Source organism: Brassica napus, chromosome C1 (genome assembly GCF_020379485.1).
Source record: "Brassica napus cultivar Da-Ae chromosome C1, Da-Ae, whole genome shotgun sequence".
Taxonomy (NCBI): Eukaryota; Viridiplantae; Streptophyta; class Magnoliopsida; order Brassicales; family Brassicaceae; genus Brassica; species Brassica napus.
The window spans coordinates 32,200,554-32,219,315 of record NC_063444.1 but is presented as its reverse complement, the minus strand read 5'-3'; the positions used below and the strand labels follow the sequence as shown (position 1 = coordinate 32,219,315).

The 18,762-nt window shown below is 33.3% G+C and overlaps 3 protein-coding genes and 1 non-coding gene across 4 annotated transcripts; 3 read left to right on the top strand and 1 right to left on the bottom strand.

The window, feature by feature from the left end:
* Positions 1–468: 468 nt before the first annotated feature.
* On the bottom strand, positions 469–4,343 carry LOC106362627 (MATH domain and coiled-coil domain-containing protein At2g42470-like). Its single transcript, XM_013802498.3, has 4 exons — positions 3,445–4,343; positions 3,195–3,361; positions 2,892–3,100; positions 469–2,803 (listed from the first exon to the last, which is right to left on the bottom strand). The coding sequence occupies exons 1-4, from the start codon at positions 3,546–3,548 to the stop codon at positions 2,282–2,284; spliced, it is 1,002 nt and encodes a 333-aa protein (XP_013657952.2). The 5' UTR covers positions 3,549–4,343; the 3' UTR covers positions 469–2,281.
* A 5,928-nt stretch (positions 4,344–10,271) lies between these two features.
* Positions 10,272–11,252, top strand: LOC125579942. The gene is made up of 2 exons (XM_048743854.1): positions 10,272–10,417; positions 10,484–11,252. Exons 1-2 carry the CDS (start codon positions 10,272–10,274, stop codon positions 11,250–11,252), a joined length of 915 nt encoding a protein of 304 aa, XP_048599811.1.
* Positions 11,253–11,640: 388 nt separating this feature from the next.
* Positions 11,641–13,460, top strand: LOC125580957 (transcription initiation factor TFIID subunit 11-like). The gene has a single exon (XM_048746278.1). The coding sequence runs from the start codon at positions 12,442–12,444 to the stop codon at positions 13,021–13,023; it is 582 nt and encodes a 193-aa protein (XP_048602235.1). The 5' UTR covers positions 11,641–12,441; the 3' UTR covers positions 13,024–13,460.
* Positions 13,461–14,000: 540 nt separating this feature from the next.
* LOC125581206 lies at positions 14,001–14,216 on the top strand. The gene has a single exon (XR_007318913.1). It is a non-coding gene; the product is annotated as a small nucleolar RNA U3 (small nucleolar RNA).
* Positions 14,217–18,762: the final 4,546 nt, after the last annotated feature.

Genomic DNA, 18,762 nt, shown 5'->3' with positions numbered 1-18,762 from the left:
TTTAGTTGTTTCGAATAGTTAGATTAATTTTATATATGTCTACCTTTTATTTTACAATAATTATTTTAAATAAAAATTTAACTTCTGATATTATCCCCTATATATTAATCCTGGAGCATTACAATATTTGTTTGTAGTTACGTGTCACCATGAGAATAATTTTTAGAATTTTTAGAGAAATATGTTGGTTCATCTTATCATATATTATAGTTTTTATTAAACTAACCATCGAATTAATTAATAGTCTACAAAAGAATATTCTCTATTATTTCTTTAAATAAAAATTATGAAATTACCTAATATGATTGATATATATCGCAATTAATGATTATGAATAATAACTATTTGATAACAATTTTTTATCCTCCATACTTTTAGTTCAATTTTATATTATTAAAAGAAACGAAACTATCACATTAATCAAAGAATAAAAAAAAATAGATTTTTTTCTTATATTTTATCTTTTGAATTTTTTTAAATGACTATAAATCACTAAAATCTAAATTTAATCATGTTGATTAATGTGATAGTTTATTGTTATTATACCGGCGATTTTGGTATAGTTACCAGTTTTCTTATACGGGAGATTTTGGTATAGTTGAAATCGTTTGTTTAAATCATGGATTTTATTGTTATTAAAAGATTTTATTGTTACTCAACGAATGAATTTAAATTTGGTTAAACGGATTTTATTTATATACTTTGTTCAAATATTGCATATGTCGATCTTGTGGTAATATAAATGAATTAAACTCGTATGATATAATATAGAGAATTGTTGATTAATATAAAGAATTCCATTAATTCAACATTTCATTGCTTTGTTTTGGCTTAATCTTTAGCTATACGTAAAGATGAAAATGGTTAGGAGAATATTAAAGATTATGGTTTGATAAATTTCATCCGTAGACATTGGCAAGGCATTAAATAGGAATGTTGCATTGATTGTATTTGATTTCTAGAACTTGATTTAATTGCCGAGAATGTTAGATTAATTTAGGAAATCTATATTATTAAAAAGGGAAAAGACAGAATACTTAAATATATGTTTAATAATTAACTCAGTGGCATTCTAGTGTAATTAAATTGTAAGTTTAAGGGGTAATTTTTATTTATAATTCTGTTTTAATAGATTAGATATATTAATAAACGAATAAAATTTAATGATTTAAAAATTGTTATGTTATCTAAAAAGTGACACATGTAGATAAATTCGGTGAAAGTCTCTCCACAAAGAGGCTTTATTCCTCTTTTCATACTTCTTTTTCTTACTTTTAGATTTTATATTAATTTTTCTGTTGAGCTATTCTTACTTAATTGGACCTCTGCGGATGTCCTAAGTAGTGTTAAAAAAATATTTTTGTTACAAAATAAATAATGTTCTCACTATCTAGATAAAATTTAATGTTATTTGAAATTTGTGATCAACTACAAAATATTATATCTTTTTTTACTAGTTGAAATATCTTTATTTAATGATATTTTTATGTAACCAAGATAATTGTATAAAATTTTATATTTTTATAGTTATTGAGTAAAAATATTCAACGCCACTTATACTAAAACAGAGAGCGTAACATTAAGACTTTTATAATTAAAAGGGAGTAACATTCTAAGATATAATGATGTATTTAATTTTCTGAGATGTTATAGCAGTTTAACTTAGGTCTTGTTCATTTCATAAGATGTCTGGCGTATATGGCTGCATGAGTCCCTATGATATTGGCTTTTTCCTAAAAATTTATATTCAGTCTGAGACCGTGTGGTGGATGGTAAAGACCTGGGTCTGGGATGCTAACACGTTTCAGTAACTTGATTCACTTATTGCGTAAAACTTGGTCACATTTTTCTAAACATCTATACGGGCATGGATCTATGTTTTTGCACTCATTTGTATATCCGAAAAAAATGTCTATCTATGGACTGCACTTCCTTTAAGGATTACTCTGGACCTTTTATAGGTCTGTGATACCCATAAATTAATTGAACATAAAAATTATATTGAGATATTGAATCTGGATGTAAATTAATTTGCATCCCAAATTCTGGATTTTCTATTTTCTTTTCCCTTTTCAACAGCTATTGCGCCATCGATTCATCAGAGAAGTCTCATTTTCTATTTTCATTTGTTTTGGCCACGTCACTCAAGTCAATAATCAAATAGTGATAGTATTTAAAATAGAATTTGAATATATTTAAAATTTTAAATAGAGAAGACCATAAACTTAGAACTTTTGAATTTCTAGAAGAAAACAGAAAAACAGTAATAAAATGTCATTCCTTATTCTACCTCTTCATTACTGAGATCCGGGTAATCCAATACTTCCCAAGAGCGAATAACTCCCTCAAGCACGTCTTTAGTAGTAGTAGTAGATCTGGTTTTTTCCTTGCTCAGCTCATCTCTGAGATCCGACACCGTCTGTTCCAGCGACAAAACTTTAGCAGACTTGACCTTTTCTGTGTCCAGTTTAAGGTTGAGATTCTTAACTTGTTCCTCGAGTTCTTGGACTCGAAAACCATAAGAACTCAAGGAACCATCACCATTTGCTTTCTTCCGCTCCAAGGAAATCTCATCAAGCTTTTCCTTCAACCAGTCTAGCTTGAACCCTGCTTTTGTTAGATCTATCAACTCCATGCGAGCGTTGCTTAATTCATTCTTGATGAAGCTACGTGGAGGCTTGTTCAGTTTCTCAATGAGAAACATGAGGAGTTTCATGTATACTGTCTTCACCAATTGGCTCTTTGGTATGAAATTTAAGGCAACGTCCGGGTGCTTCGCGAAAATAGTAGTCACTTGACCAACCTGTCAAGCAGAACCTTCTTATAGTTAATCAAAAAGAAAGAAAGAAACAAAATAGCAACAAGAAGCATCCGTGTATAATCAATCATACCTCACTATAAAGAACTTGGAAACCATTGACATCTAATGTCTCCTTCCCAGTAACTTCTGCTTCATCAACAACTTCAACTACTTGTACTTTGACTTGGACTATCAGTTTGTTCTTCTCCATAAACCCATTTTCCTGAAGCATTTCAAGAGGCATGGCATCTGCCCAACCCCATGCTGGAAACTGAGCGCAGAAAGTTTTGCACGGTGGTCCTGTACCACACAAAAAAAAAACGAAAGGCTAAGTTACATTTTCTTCTCACCAATCATATATATTTATACAGTTTACTTCTGGTAAGTAAATTACCATCTCTATATGTTCTGTAGAGTCTTTTGCCGGATACGTTTAATAGAACTAATGAAAGAATAGCTCTTATTTTCCATCCAAGTAGCAATGATTCAGGATTTGCAACACAGAGGAACGTAGACAAGTGATCTTCAATACCGCATCCTCTGGGATAAACATCAACAAACCTGAGAAAATACAGGAAACAGATTAACTAAACATTGTTGAATCTAGATGTGAGATCAGAATTTAAAATATATTTTGCATTAACCATTCGCAGCCTCCACTAAAGAAATTTGGTGAACGTATCAAAGCTTCCTTGTCCCAGAAGTTATCTATCTCAAACGTGAAGCTCGTCTGCTTTCGATCCTCCATTTTTCTACAAAACAACGCTTTCCAACAAAAACATGTCACTTAAATAAAAACTCACTACTCTGCCTATGAAAAGACATTAGCAAACTACTGAGGGCAATTCTTATAGATAGACATTTTTAAGTTTTGTCACAAAAATATACCTCAAAAACTAAAATGGCTAAAATAGCACTTTTTATTTTGAAAATTTTAATTTTTTTTTATTTTAAATCATAAACCTTAAACCCCACCTCTTTAACTCTAAACCCTAATATCTAGATTAATTAACCCTAGGAGTATAAGTGTATATTTACTTTTTTTGATAAAACATTTAACTCTATTTTGGTCATTTTTATTTTTGAGGTCTATATTTATGACAAAAAAAAATGTTAAGTCTATCTTAGGGAATTTCTCAACTAAATCTTCCAAAACCAATACTTTATAATCACTTAACTAAATATTTTTTCCACTTTTGAAATTCATCCTCGCAGTTAACATCCAAGAGATTTCACGTTTTTTAGCTACTTCGTTTTTGAGAGTGATTTTAGAGAACACTGACCAGACAATGTCAGTTCCACTCAACGCAAGGAAAGCAAAATTTTGAAATGACTATAAAGTGAAAGGAAAAAAACAAAAAGAAATATATGCCAAATCAACATATTATTTGACTTAAGCTTAAGTCCACAAAGACAATCAAAACTCACGACAAAGAACATATACATAAATCGAAGTTAGAATAAATGGATAAAAAATAGCAAAAGAGGATTTAACATGACCACAAAGCAGAAGATCGTAAAGAAGCTACTCACCTATAGGAAGACGTATATGACCAAAATATTTTGGGTTTAGGTTTACCTGGGAGAACTCCAAGAATCCTTTATATACTTACTATAAACCACGAGTCACCTGACGACTAATCAATTTTTAAAAATTAAACATCTTAAATATTTAAACATCTTAACAACTTCAACAACTTCAAATATAGTTTAAGATAAATATATAGTTTAAAATAATAAAACAGAAAAAAAAAGAATTAAATATCTTAACAACTTTCCAGATTACGTGTCAACTTAATCTCCACGCGCGATCACCATTCAGCAGCAAATATATTTACCAAATGTATATTTCTTTGTTTATTTACCAAATCAACATGTTTTAGAATGATAAGAGAAATTAAAGTAAGATCCGTTTTCATAAGAAGTAATAATATATTAAGGAATTTGTTTTAGTGGGCCTTTTTAGTTTTCGACTTTTCTTTGATGGGTGTTTAATCTTCCATATCCCTCCTAAGTTAGGATGCTTCTTAGTTAGTTTGATTAAGAGTTTCTTTTGGTCTTCGGACTAGTTTTTATAAGACTAACGTCTCGTAAAGTTCTTAATTATGACCTTTTTGAGAGTTATAAATTTGTTCTTAATGTTTTTCGTATGTAGAGACCAGAGAATGCATCATTTCATGTGCAATAATAAGTACATTATATGTTATAAGTCTTCCTGGTATAAAGACAAACTGATTTTTAGAAATTATATTATGTAACCAAGGTTTTAAGCATTCAGCCAATATTTTAGAGATAAGTTTATACAGGAATCGGTGTGAATACATCCAAATGGACATCATATTTGTTGTATGCCCTCAAGTAATGAGTCCATTTTTTTATGACTGTTTTATCCCCATGAACTACCTCCCCTACATTATGTAGAATATCTATATTCTGGCAGAAGACACCAGTCTACTCATTGTACAATACAATGTTTCGAGGATTTCTCAAAAAAAAAATAAAATAGCACCACTTGTGTATCAGTTTTTCTCTCCTCTCTTTTCATTTCAAACGTTATGAATCAGTTTCACATTACATTGATTAATCATTTTTTTCTCATCCATCTTCAAATACACAAGAGTTTGACAAAGATGGATCCAAATAAAAAACTTGTGACGGCGAAGAATAAGAAAACACTGTTGCTAAAGTGAAGATCAGTCTCTCACCGTCCTCGATTTTGAATCTTTCTTACACTGTCTTTTCTTATTATTTTCTGCATCTGACAATTTAAAATAATTTTTACTAAGTTAGATTCTAACTTATTTTTCTTGTTCTATCAAATTTATTTAATTTGTTTGATTGTTTTGCCTAAGGAGTTTTGTTTGGTCGTGTAGGTGAAAGTTGCTTGAGATTATTAATTTCAACACTTTCTTCTGATTAATTTCAAAATGTTCTTGCGGATCTTCTGTTTTTTCAGATCTTTGGTATTCTTGTGAGTTTATATGTTGTATTATAAATTATTTTTATATAATAAATGACTTCTTACATGTTTTGTTAGCTGACACATAGTTTGATACCGAAGAACTCATGATTAGCTGACACATAGTTTGATACCATATATCATTATAGAATGGTGCTAAAAACACCATATATCATTAGCTGACACATAGTTTGATACCGAAGAACTCATAACTGTTTAACATGATGTTACAAAAGACATGACGCTAACTGGTACATGATTTGTTTAGCTGATAAATGGTTTGCTAGCTCGTATATCATTTGATACTTGATTTATTAGCTGATAAGCTGGTTGTTATCCAATAAACGATTTGTTACTTGGTACATGTATTGTTAGCCGATACATAATTTGATACCAAAGAATTGAGAATTGGTTTGTATGATATTATAAGAGACTTGACATTCATTGACACATGGTTTGTGTAGATGATACATAGTTGAATAAATAGCTTGTGTGCTTGTATATTTTTGATACTTAGTTTGTTAGCTGGCAAATGGGTTGATACTTGGTGTGGATTAATAAGTTGTTATCTGATACATTATTTCTTATCTTGTACAAGTTTTGTTAGGTGTTTCTTAATTTTCTGGAACCGTAATTGGTGACGGCTGAAAGATTCTGAAAGAAGATTGACGGCGACGTCTTTATGTTGAGAAACCAAGTTTTTATCGGATCGGCTGTTATTCAGAATTTTTTTGCAGTTTATGTATTTGTTTAAGAGAAATTGTTTTTATAAAATTTCAAATCTAAATTTCTTTGTATTTGTTAACAATATGGATAATCATTAATTATAAAATTTTCTCTAATATTTTTTATCGGTAAATTTGAACAGATGGACGATTACAATACCACTTACTTACTAATGTTATAGTTAATTAGTAAGTTTTGACGTTAATATAATTTATAATTTCTAATATGAACATTTAGCATTCTAATTTCAACTACGCATGACTCATCTGTTAGCATTCAACTACGTTAATATAATTTATAACTTCTAATATTAAGGGTTAGCATTCAATACTCCAACACAATACACATATATTTAGACATCTAAAAATTGAAGTAGACATAAATATATTTAGATCACTTTATGCAAACTATCAAAGTACATGGTGTATTGTTCGTCGTCAGCGTCTAATACTATTTTTATATATACATCTTTTGATATGTTATCCCATACATATTAGATGATATATACTACTATGCCTTACATGTTACACATTACACTAATACTAATTATAATTTGACCACAAATTAATTTTCAGCTAACATAATATATACCGGCTAAATTCTAGAGTTACACGCTGTGCAAGTTAAGTAACGTTTGGCAACAACAAAGTTAATTGTTAATATATATTGGATATGTAACACATCATATTAGCTGCTATATAATATTTTATCGTTAACGTAATCTTGAATTGAGCTTTACTGTTTTATCCAGCAGTCTGTTGTCTGTCATGTCACCCATCGCCTTACCCATTCTGCAGTCTGACACACACCTCTTATTACCGCCGAATCTGTATTTAATAAATTAGGGGCATTTTCGTCCCTGCAATGTCAAAATATTAATCTTTTTGGGTTATCCAAAGCCATGGATATTTGGCCAATTTGAGTCTTGGTTGGGTATATTACACTCATTGTCCCAAGTTTATATGTAACACTGGCCAAACTAATGGGTCTGTAATCTTTGATGGTTATTGGGTTTTCTATTCGTAGAAGTAAGCAGATATGAATATGGTTTATTCTATGATCTAGATATGTTTGCTCAAAAATAACTTAACATGAGAAATAACACCTGATTTGATGGTTTCCCAATGTTGACGATAGAAACCAGCAGTCATCTCATCAGGTCCTGATGATTTAACTGGATTCATTGCAGAGATTGCCTTCCTAACCTCTTTCAGATACTGACCTAGTGAGTATGCAATAGCTTTATCAATTCTAGACATGATCATATACTTTGATCTTTTACCTACCCAAGTGTATTTGCCTCCTATGATTTTAACACCTTGTAGATCTAGGACATCAAGCATTTGACTAAATAGATTAAAGGAAGTGACTGACATTTGTAAATTCTCCTTATTTTCTGAATTGCACTTGATATCATTAAAGTCTCCAATCATCAACCTCTAGGCATATTCTGCAACAAAAAAAAAAACTACATATTTTGAACTCATTAACAGATGCAACTGATTTTGTCTAAGTTTTCCAATAGGATTTTCATATAATATAAGACAACCAAAAAAATATTTTGTACTATTGTCAACTGGCATATTTGTACAATATAGAGTAGGATTATCCAAAAAATGTATCTTAATCCTATCATTCGAAAAAATGTTGATACACCACTACTTCTACAAGCTGTCACTACAAACGATTCATGATAACCTAATCCTTAGCTATAAGTTCTTCACTAAACTATTTGCATTCTTAGTTTCTATGAGAATCATGATATCAGGGTTATGACATTTTCTAATATCCTTTACATGTGGTATTGTCAAGGGGTTTCCTAACCCTTCAGAATTCTAATGCAAAAGCTTCATGGGACTGTCTCATGACGTTTTGAAGATGTTGATTCTTCCTCTTCAGCATCTTATGAGATATTTATTTTGGTTCCTTGATCTGCATGAGCATTGGATGGAACCACTTGTTGCTCTACTTAAACTGGGATAGCTTCATCTTATCTTTGTTGTTGTGCTTCCTTGCCCAATTTCTTTGATGATTGTGCATTAGGCCTGCTATTTCAAGGGATTCTCCAGCTTCCCTTATAGTGATGTACTCCTCTATCGCAGCATTTCTCTCTTGAACTGACATATAAGGATTGGTGTCAATATCCATCAACTCATATTGTCTCTAATGCAACTGAGATTGTTCTTTACACACTCATGTTTCAAGCTCAACTGGGTCTTTGTTTTCAATACTTCTACCACTTGAGTGAGTGTGATTGAGTGTGATTAAATCATCAACATCGAGCTGGATTTTACCCAGACTTCAGTTCCTTAGTAGTTGTTGGTTCGATGATTGAAATCTCATCCACCTGACCAAGTTTTGAACCAATACTCCTAACTATCCCATGACAATGATAGGGGTTGGGAAGATTGTAGATTCTTATGCAGAAAGGGATATGTTTTAGAAAAGTTGGATATCCTCTGTTTCTCCATCGATCAAGAGCTACAATCCAACAACGGTATGTGCACGGCTGCTTCTCCTGAACCAATAAAAGATGGTGCTCTGTATCAAAGTAGAATTGGACGCAACCATCATCGTTAACATGGGCTTTGACCTTGCCAACTAGTTGCCAGAGCTAATGAAAAGTGACCTTGATTCCGGTAGGGTTTTGATGATCTTGGTTGAGCCCTTTCATACTCTTGTTGGGCATCTGAGTACTGACCACGATGGCCTATCAGACCCAGGCTTAAAATCATGGGGCGCCTTCCATATAACCTTCATCAGATCTGTTTGTTTGTATATGTGTTGATTAGAGTCACCTAGTTGATCATTTGATTGTATGTTGACGATCTTGATTTTTTAACCAAATTTGATCGATTGAAATTTTCTCTCAAAGAGTTCAAGAAGAAATTGCCTTGTGAAAAGGATGGAGTACTAATCAAATCTATTAAACATATGAATTATAAAAAAAATGAATTATCTTCATTTCAATTTTAAATCTTTATAGTTAAATATAAACAAGTTATCATATTTAATTTTAATATTATATTTATATAAATTTATTTTATTCCTTAAAAGTAAAAAAAAATATTATAAATCAATGTAATATATAAAAATTTAGAGTTGTTATTTTGTTAAAATTAAAAAAATATTAATTTTGTTAAAATTATCATCACATGTTATAATGCGGCTAAATTTAACATAAATATTAAATATATTATTGTACAATACATGTCATGATTCTTTTCAAAATCCAGATATTTGTCACACCTATAAGTCAATTAAAACAATTATGTATGCAAATTTAATGTAAATTATGTAAAATGAAATAAAATATACATAAATTATGTAAAATTTATCATTTTTATTAAATAGCATTTTTATTAGTCAAAAATTAATTCCACATTTTAAAAATACGTGTCAAATTTAGTATCTGTTCAAGACTAATGTGTTAAGTATGAAATAGAACGAAATAGTGCAAATGTTTTTTTTTTTAAAATACATTTAATGTATCTACATAGGACAAATATACGTATGCAAACAAAATAGTAATAGGTATGTATTAAAACTGATGCTGATAATCAAGGATAGATCAGTCAATTGGGAAACTATATAAGAAACCGTAGCAACTAACTGAAAAAGCAACTCCATCAACACGCGTTCTTTCTTCTTATTCTTGTTCCCTTCGTCTCCAAGAAACAGCTATTCTTCTTTTAGCTTCTGATCTGCTTACTTCTTGCGTTTCCTTCTCTCAAAGATACCTTCATCTCCATAGTATTTTTAACTATTGATCGACTGAGTTTCACTATGGAGGAGATCCGGGCTGCCAAGTATCCGGATATCAAAGACGATCACAGCAAAGCAACTGACGAGAAAATGATGTCAATTTATCTGCAAAGTATCAACGACAACGGAGAATCATGGCCTGAAGAATTCATGGAAGACAGAGACGTGTTCACCAAGAATCCAAGCGAGGTATTCGAATCTGAGAACCCTTTCTTCGTCTTCGTTTAACCTAGAACAGAAGCCTGTGGTAGAACCGATGGATGCGACTCTGGTGGCTGGAGGATCATAGGTCATGATAAACTGATCAAACACGAGGATACTGGGAAGATTCTAGGGTTCAAGAAGATTCTCAAGTTCTGCGGAGAAACAAAAGCGAGAGGTTACAAGAGAACATGGGTGATGAAGCAGTACAGGCTCCCGAGTAAGTGGAACCCTAAGCAAGATCACGTGGTTTGCAAGATTCAGCTTTTGTTCCAAACCGAGATCAGTTTCTTGCTAGCCAAGCATTTCTCGTGCTCATCAGATCCGCTTCCTGCAACACAGTCGTTGACAGCTTATGGAATCCGTTTAGCCAATCCACAAGACGATGGTGCATATTATCTGCAGGTGATATTTGATTCTGGTGGAAACGAATGGCCTTGCTACGTTACCAACGACGTGTACTGCGTGCATCCATCGACGCTTGTGGATCATGAAGATAAGAGGTCTACAGAATCTGGACTCTGCATCTTCGCAAACCGGACAGAGGCGTGTGGTTATACCGATGGATGCGAAAGCGGTCGCTGGAGGATCATGGAAGAGGATAATCCGATCTTCTCGATGAGCCGTGAGGTAATGGGTTACAAGAGGGTTTTCAAGTTTTACGAAGAGGATAAAGGCAGATATTTTGATATTGTGGACGGAGAACAAGTGTTGAGAACCTGGATTATGGAAGAGTATAGGCTTGTCGAAGAAGCAATGAAGGATAAAGTGTTGTGCGTTATCAAGCGAGGTCGGAGGTAAATATAGAATCATTATGATTCACGAGAGCGTTGTACTTATTCCAGATTCCATTTCTATTCTGTGTCACATTTAGATCATGATTCACGAGAGCATTGTACATATTCCAGATTCCATTTCTATTCAGTGTCACATTTTGATCATGATTCATGAGTCTATGTATTCTAGCTATGATATAGTTTCTTAATTGATAATGATTCATGAGAGCGCTTGTTCCAGATTCCACTTTGTATTCAGTGACTCATTTTTCCTCTTTAGAAATTGCTACAGATATGATCATGTATTTCATGAGCCTGTGAGTTTTTTTTTATTTCTCCCTCTGTATTCTAACTATGATATAGTTTTTTTTAGCACAAAAGAACGCAAATCGCATATAGACAACGATATTAGCAGCAGCAGTAATTTGATATTGTCAAACCAAGTTAGCCTATTCTAGATGGTCCAATAGGTTCCTTGGCTTGACAAGAAGCAAAGTCTGTGTCAGCATCTTGATGTTATCACGCCATAGCACTTCCTTTTAGTTGTATAGTGTATCCATCAGAACAGTCTCGGTGTACAGTCTCATAATAGGTTCCACAACTTTGTTCCATTCAAGTTCAGCAGAGTTACTCAACCTGCATCATCACAGAGATATATGTCTTGTAAGGCTTATTCACGCAAACTACCAGAATTCACCATCCTTCAGATTATGTTTCCATTTCGTTTGTTTCTCTTTAAAATCTATAGAACTGGTGATGATAGATTAACTATTGTATAGTTTCTTAACCCTCTATGGGAAGCACACGTTGTTCCACCTCTATGTTTTCTCTGAGAGAAACTCTGTTTTCTTTTTGGGGTAATAAATTGCAGTTTAGCTTAGAAACTAATACATTGTTGCGATTAAAACGATTGGCCGGCCTTACAGAAAAGGAAAGAAAAGCATATAGAAACAGAGCAGAGTTCTCTGCACCTTGGCTTAGAGCAGTTCTTAATCCAAAAGAGAGGTACTTTGGTCGACAAGAGGATGCTCTGTTTCTGATAGTTTGATCGATAGCTTTGAACATTTGAGTTTCAGTTGTATGTTTGAGAAGTGAAGTCTATTGTTTGGCGAGCAAGATATTATATATACAAGTTGTCCCACATCGGAAAGCCAACTTATTCTACTAAGACAAACATGAGTATATAATGGAGTCCCATATATTTAATTAAATAAATGTATTTTTTTATGAAACGTTACAAAAATCCTTTTGAAGCAGCAATTGAGGAGGAGGAGGAGGAGGAGGAGGAGCGAGATGAATCTCCTCCAGAATCACCTGTTTCCGACAGTGGCAGAGGCGTAGATGGCAGTGAAGAAGATGTTGGCCATCTCCGTCAGGTGAAGAAACTTAAAACCTCTGACAATATGGAAGTTGATCTCACCCAAATCCCAACTGTTGAAGCTAGTGATCGTGAGAAGAAGGTAGCCAAGATGCATGCCGTTATATCGCAATTCACAGAGGATCAAATGAGCAGATATGAATGTTTCAGGAGATCTACTCTTCATAAATCAAACATGAAGAAGCTATTAGAGAGTATAACAGGGATTAAGAATATGAACAACGACGACCCTAGGCTTTCGGTTATTAGTGGTATAGCAAAAATGTTTGTTGGTGAGCTCGTGGAAACAGCTCGACTAATTATGGTAAAAAGGAACGAAGCAGGACACATCAGGCCTTGCCATATCCGAGAGTCCTACCGCAGGCTCAAGCTCCAAGGGAAAGTGATACAAAGGACAGTTCCCCGCCTTTTCCGCTAAGTCAGAGAGTGACTCTGAGAAAGACAAATCACTATATCTTAAAAGCCAAACCCATAACATAAGAATTGTTTTGTTTTCTGTTTTGCTTTATAAATGTGCTGGTACTATTCGGATAAAAAAAAGACAAATAGACCGGTAAGGGAATGAAAACATAGTTCACAAATCACAACCCAAGAAAACAGACATAAATAAAAGTCTTTGCGTTAAAGTCGTGAATGATTTATGCACATGTACCAAAACCTGACTAAGCCTCAATTCACATGCTCAAAATCTCACTATCAAGTTTTTTAGCTTTTTGTGTTTCTATGTACCAATCATGTTTCTTTTCATGATTCAGATTGACAGTTGTCTCCTAAATACCATTTACTGTAATGATCCCGAGCCAAATGAAGTCATAAAGAACAAGCCTGGTTCTCGTGGGAGGAGAATCATCACTTACTCCCTGTTAGGAGTCTTCAGATAAATCTGGTACTCCCATTATTTTGCATCAATTCAAAACTTCGACCAAGTAACGTAAAAGTCTAATAGAAACCCATCAAACAATTTCAAAAAAGTTCCACACATCCTAAAAATTCAACATAGAAGGAAAAACATTTCACAATATCAAAAAGCGATTCACCAAATTCTCTGTTACATTTACAAAATTTGAAAACTTTTCCTGAGTGAGAGCTGATCTTCTCAACCCAGAATCTCGTAGAGCCACCGAGACCTTACCCCACAACCGAAGAGACTTCCAAGAAACGTTAATCGAAAAGGGTTTAAGCAGAATGAGATTCTGATTAAGAAAATAAACCTTTGTTTCACAGCTTCTTTCATCAGACATTGAGATAACTAAACGACGGCGTATCAGAGGCATTAGTGTGTTGAGATATGAAAGGGTCGCGTATAGGGCATTTGAAGTTGTTTATTCCTCCCACATCGGAACACACAGAGAGAAGCTGTGTTGTTTATATAGAGAAGAGAAGAAGATACAAGTCACGACCTTACTTGAACAGGATCTGTTCTATAGGCTCGTACCTCTGTATCCTTGATTTCTAAGGAGACAGTCCTCTAAACCTGGTTGATGAATCATGACCGTGCGATCTGAGTGTGATTAACGGCTATGACTGTCTTTGGACTCTCTGCGCTGTAGAGGATCGCTATCCGGTTAGGTCTGACCTCTCCGGAGTGGTCGCACGGTTGTCTGACAGGCATCCTCCCATTTTTTCTTGTTTTTTTTACTTCAAGTTTGCAAAAACAATAAATCCTCATGTGCGTTTGAGCTTTTGTTTTTCCTTGCAACTTTTAGTTTCTTACATTAAACCCATTACTTTTTTCTAAATATTTCATAACCCAGATTTCACCTTTCCAAACTCTACATTTGTCTTCTTTCTCTCAAGATGTGTTGTTTCATCATCTCAACTAGGTAATAACCCGCGTCCTACGTGGAGTGAATTTACTCGGTGATTTAATGTTTGAAATCAAAAATAGAGTATGTATTTGCAATTTTTGTCCTTTATTTATTAGAACATGTTGCAAACTTATTAAAGATGGATATGATACAAAATGAGTAAAGTATTTTCTCATTTTTATTTTACTATTATGTAGTCTTTTTTTGTTAAATTAATTTTGTTTTATTGTATAGAAAAATTTGAGATTTTTGAAGGCTCTAAAAATGTAATATAATACTCATATGTTCCTAAATATAAGATGTTTACGTAGAAACACATATATTAAGAAAACTACTTTTTGTCTAAAAAATATCGTTAAAACTATAAATTAATGGTATTCAACCAATTATAAAATAGAATATTAAAATGTGATTGGATACACAATTTTTAATAAAGTAAAAGTTATCTAGGAAAATGAAAACATCTTATATATTGGAACATCAAAATTCTGTAAAACATCTTACATTTAGGAACATAGAGAGTAAGACAAATGGAAGGAGGCTCAATCTTGTAATACACGTAGCTCAATTTAATTATGTTCAAAAGGAAAGGAGGCCCAAGATTAAGTTTAATGGGCTGGACGTACAACATTACATTTTCTATGATCGTTCCCTGTCATGAAAAGGAAGAAAACAACGGAGGAAAACTTCAAAAATGTATGATTGATGAAGTACGACTTCATCGTATACTTTTCCCCAAAAATGGTAAAAGCATATTTAAACAATAGAAAAACTCTCTTATAACTAAAAAGTTCATTTTTATTAAGATGCATAATTATAAAACTTATCATCATAGTTTTTAAGCAAGATGTTAAAAGCCAAAACAAAAATACAAATGTAAATAGAATACTAAGTAAACGAAAAAGTCTTCAAGTTTGATAGACTCTCCAAGATTAACTTCAATTTGCCGGCATAGGAATCCTGTGACCATACAAGCAGAAGAAGATGAAAATTAGGGCACACTCTAATTTCTTATCGCCAACCAAGAAACACATGCAATTCTTAAATATATCGTCAGGTCCTAGTTCTTCAAGTTGTTGCAACTCCCCTACATCAACCATAGCTCCACAAAGGTCTAAACAAATAATAGAAATAAGATGAAAATTGTTAGCTGAACCATCCTACACGACCTCTTTAAGTAACTAATCAAAAACTAAACAAACTTATACATACCATACCAATACAGTACATTGGATGTGACAACCCATTCAGTATTGTATTAAAGTTCGCAAGGATAAGAAAATTAGAATCATGCATGGGTTGAATCTTCCTAAAACTTAGTTTCCCAGTTAAAATCGAATTGATTATCATATATTTTTGCCTTGGCAAGCACAATACGATTTAATTATATTGCCATAAATTGATTATCTTCGTTGATTATCATATATTTTTTGCCTTGGCCAGCATTATACGAATTGGTTATCTTCGTTGATTTCAATAGACTTTCCAACTCGGAACTTCGGTTCGGTAAACCCAAAATCAGAAGTTCCAACTCAGAACTAATAACAGTCACATATGAATATAACTTCTTTTTTTTGGTTTCTACGTGACTCTCATAGCCATTAGTCATACAAGAAATTGCACAACACAAGAAAAAAAGAGAGATTCTTCTAGTCCTGATTAATGACTAATATTCCAATGTTTACTACTTTCTGTATCTTTTGGTACGTTGAATACATTATAGTGTCACAAATCCCTTATAAGAGAAAAGGAAGAGACGTCATCATCTTCTCCGTTATGTTCATGCGAGTAATAGAGAACTCCTTATCTCTTCTTGGGACGTCATCATCTTCTCTTTTCTTATCTCTTCTTAGGACTCTCTGTACTCTCAAATCTTATCACTAACCCGAAAGTACAAACTTCTTCTATACTCTTTATAGTTCAAGCATGCTCATAGTTTGACACGTTGAAGAACAACGTTATGTGAGAAGAAGAAGTCACGTTCAAGAACAACGTTAGGATGAAGAGACATCATCATCTTCTCCGCTCTGTTCTTGCGAGTAACAGAGAACTCCTTGAGCGATTCAGATAGAAAGATTAGGAGATTGAGAGATTCGAGAGTATAGAAGAGGTTTGTACTTTCGGGTTAGTGTTTCTCTCGGACTTCTCCTTTCTTATCTCTTCTTGGGACTTCTTCTTCTTGTAACATATTTATAGTTCAACCATGCTCATGGTTTGACACATTCAAGAACAACGTTACGTGAGAACTCCGAAGCATTAGAACTCCGAAGCATTAGAACTCCGAAGCATAGCAAAAGATACATGAAAAAGCTATAGATACATGTAGTTGGTTCATCTTTTGCATCTTGCTCCTGCCTTTTACGTTTGTCATCATTAGCTTTACTTGCCTTCGTGAGATCAGATCGTGATCATCTTCTCCGTTCTGTTCTTTTTTTTTTTGAAAAAAATGGCATTCTATCTCCGTTCTGTTCTTGCGAGTAACAGAGAATTCCTTCAGTGATTCAGAGAGAAAGATTAGGAGATTGAGAGATTAAATAGTATATATAGAAGAGGTTTGTACTTTCGGGTTAGTGTTTCTCCTCGACTTCTCTTTTCTTATCTCTTCTTCGGACTTCTTCTTCTTGTAACATATTAAATCTCGGTTCTTAACACTGTTACTCTTCTTCTTCCGCGGAAAGCCGACACAGATGATCTCTACATCTTCAGTCGAAAGTAATAAGAATCCACAAGAACAACGTTACGTGAGAAGATCACGTGAAAATTATTTACAAAATCAGCTCAAAAAGGGTGAATAAGGAAATATATCTGGGAGAGTGTCTCTCCAATTGACATGTGTCCAACTTGGTGTGAAAGCATTAACTACAATGCTTTTCTTTTAATATATAAGGGATTCGAACTATTGATGAGTTTTGTTAAGTAGAAGTCAAAATTTAAGGACAATCATGGAAGCATGAATGATTGTTACTACAAATTTGAGTTGTCTTTCCTTATAGAACCTCTCTACGATGATTTGTGATGTGAAATCCTTGTCTAAGAGATGAGACAGTGAAGGCTAGTTAGTGACATTTTGCATACTAGTTTGGACGGTTGGTGCTTATGTTCTCTCGCAAATAGTTGAGCTATAGCTCTAAAGCTGAGACAAGAACATGTTTGGAGTATTAATAGCTTTCAGACCTTGACATGTTGATTTGTTTGCAGATAAGGCTCTCATTGATCTTCTTTCAGTTTCTTGTTGAAGGAGAAAGATTCAAGCTTTGATTGACCATCATGTTGTGCTTTTGGGAAAAGTCACAAAAGCTACAGTTTCGCCTATGCCACTGTGCTGTCATCATAACATACATTAGGACTTTCTTGCCCGTTCTGGCACCCTCTTGATCATATCCTTCATCACGGAGCAATAAATTAGAAACCAATTAGAATGTTATTAGAAGAAAACAGCTTTATACACCATATCAAGAATCAAGACTAAAAATAAACAAAAACAATAGAGAAAACACAGCAACTTGAACATATGATCCTTCTCTATTTGTAACAACTAACAACTAACGTCTGACCAATATCAAGACCATATCCGAGACAAATGATTACTGATGTACGATGAGAAGAAAGGTGTTGCTTCAGAGGATCAACGAATCAAGACAAACATTTGATTGGATAAGGTAATAGTAATACACTTAAGTGTGTAGTAATGGATTAGTAATGGATTAGAGATGGATTAGTAATACACTTGATCAGAATTAATGCGTCATGTGAATTGGTCTATTTATCTTGGTGTAAAGTCTTCAAGTCCAGTCCCTTAAGATTTCTTGAGAATTAACTGTGTAAGTTTTTCTATGCATTAATTTTCTTAGTTCTGGTGGTAGTATAAGCCAGCGTTAAGAGGTTGGAAAATAATAAACGTAGGATTATTGCCTTGTAGAGTATTCTCCTTTGTTGCAATGCTCTGTTCTTTGTCAACGACAAAAGTTGTTGGGACTAGACAAATGACTATGGAAGGTGTAGGTTTAATTGATAGAAATGTTTGAATATGTCGATCAATACAAATAGGTGTCTAAGAACAAGGGAATATGAATGTAATGAGACTATAGTTTTGGTATGGAGAGAATTGGATCACCTTTCTATCAATAAAACATACACTTTCCATAGTCATCAGCATGTACCATATTTCTGAGTGGATTTTAGGATCCAACATTTTGTGCTAAAAGGAGGAGGGATTCAGCCAAGATATCCCTCTAAATACCTTACATGAATCACAAAGCCTGACTTCTGGAACCGGGAAGCTTAATTTTAACGAGCTCTGATCTGTTTCATTTTGTCAATGAAACATGTAAAGACTATCCAATCTTGGG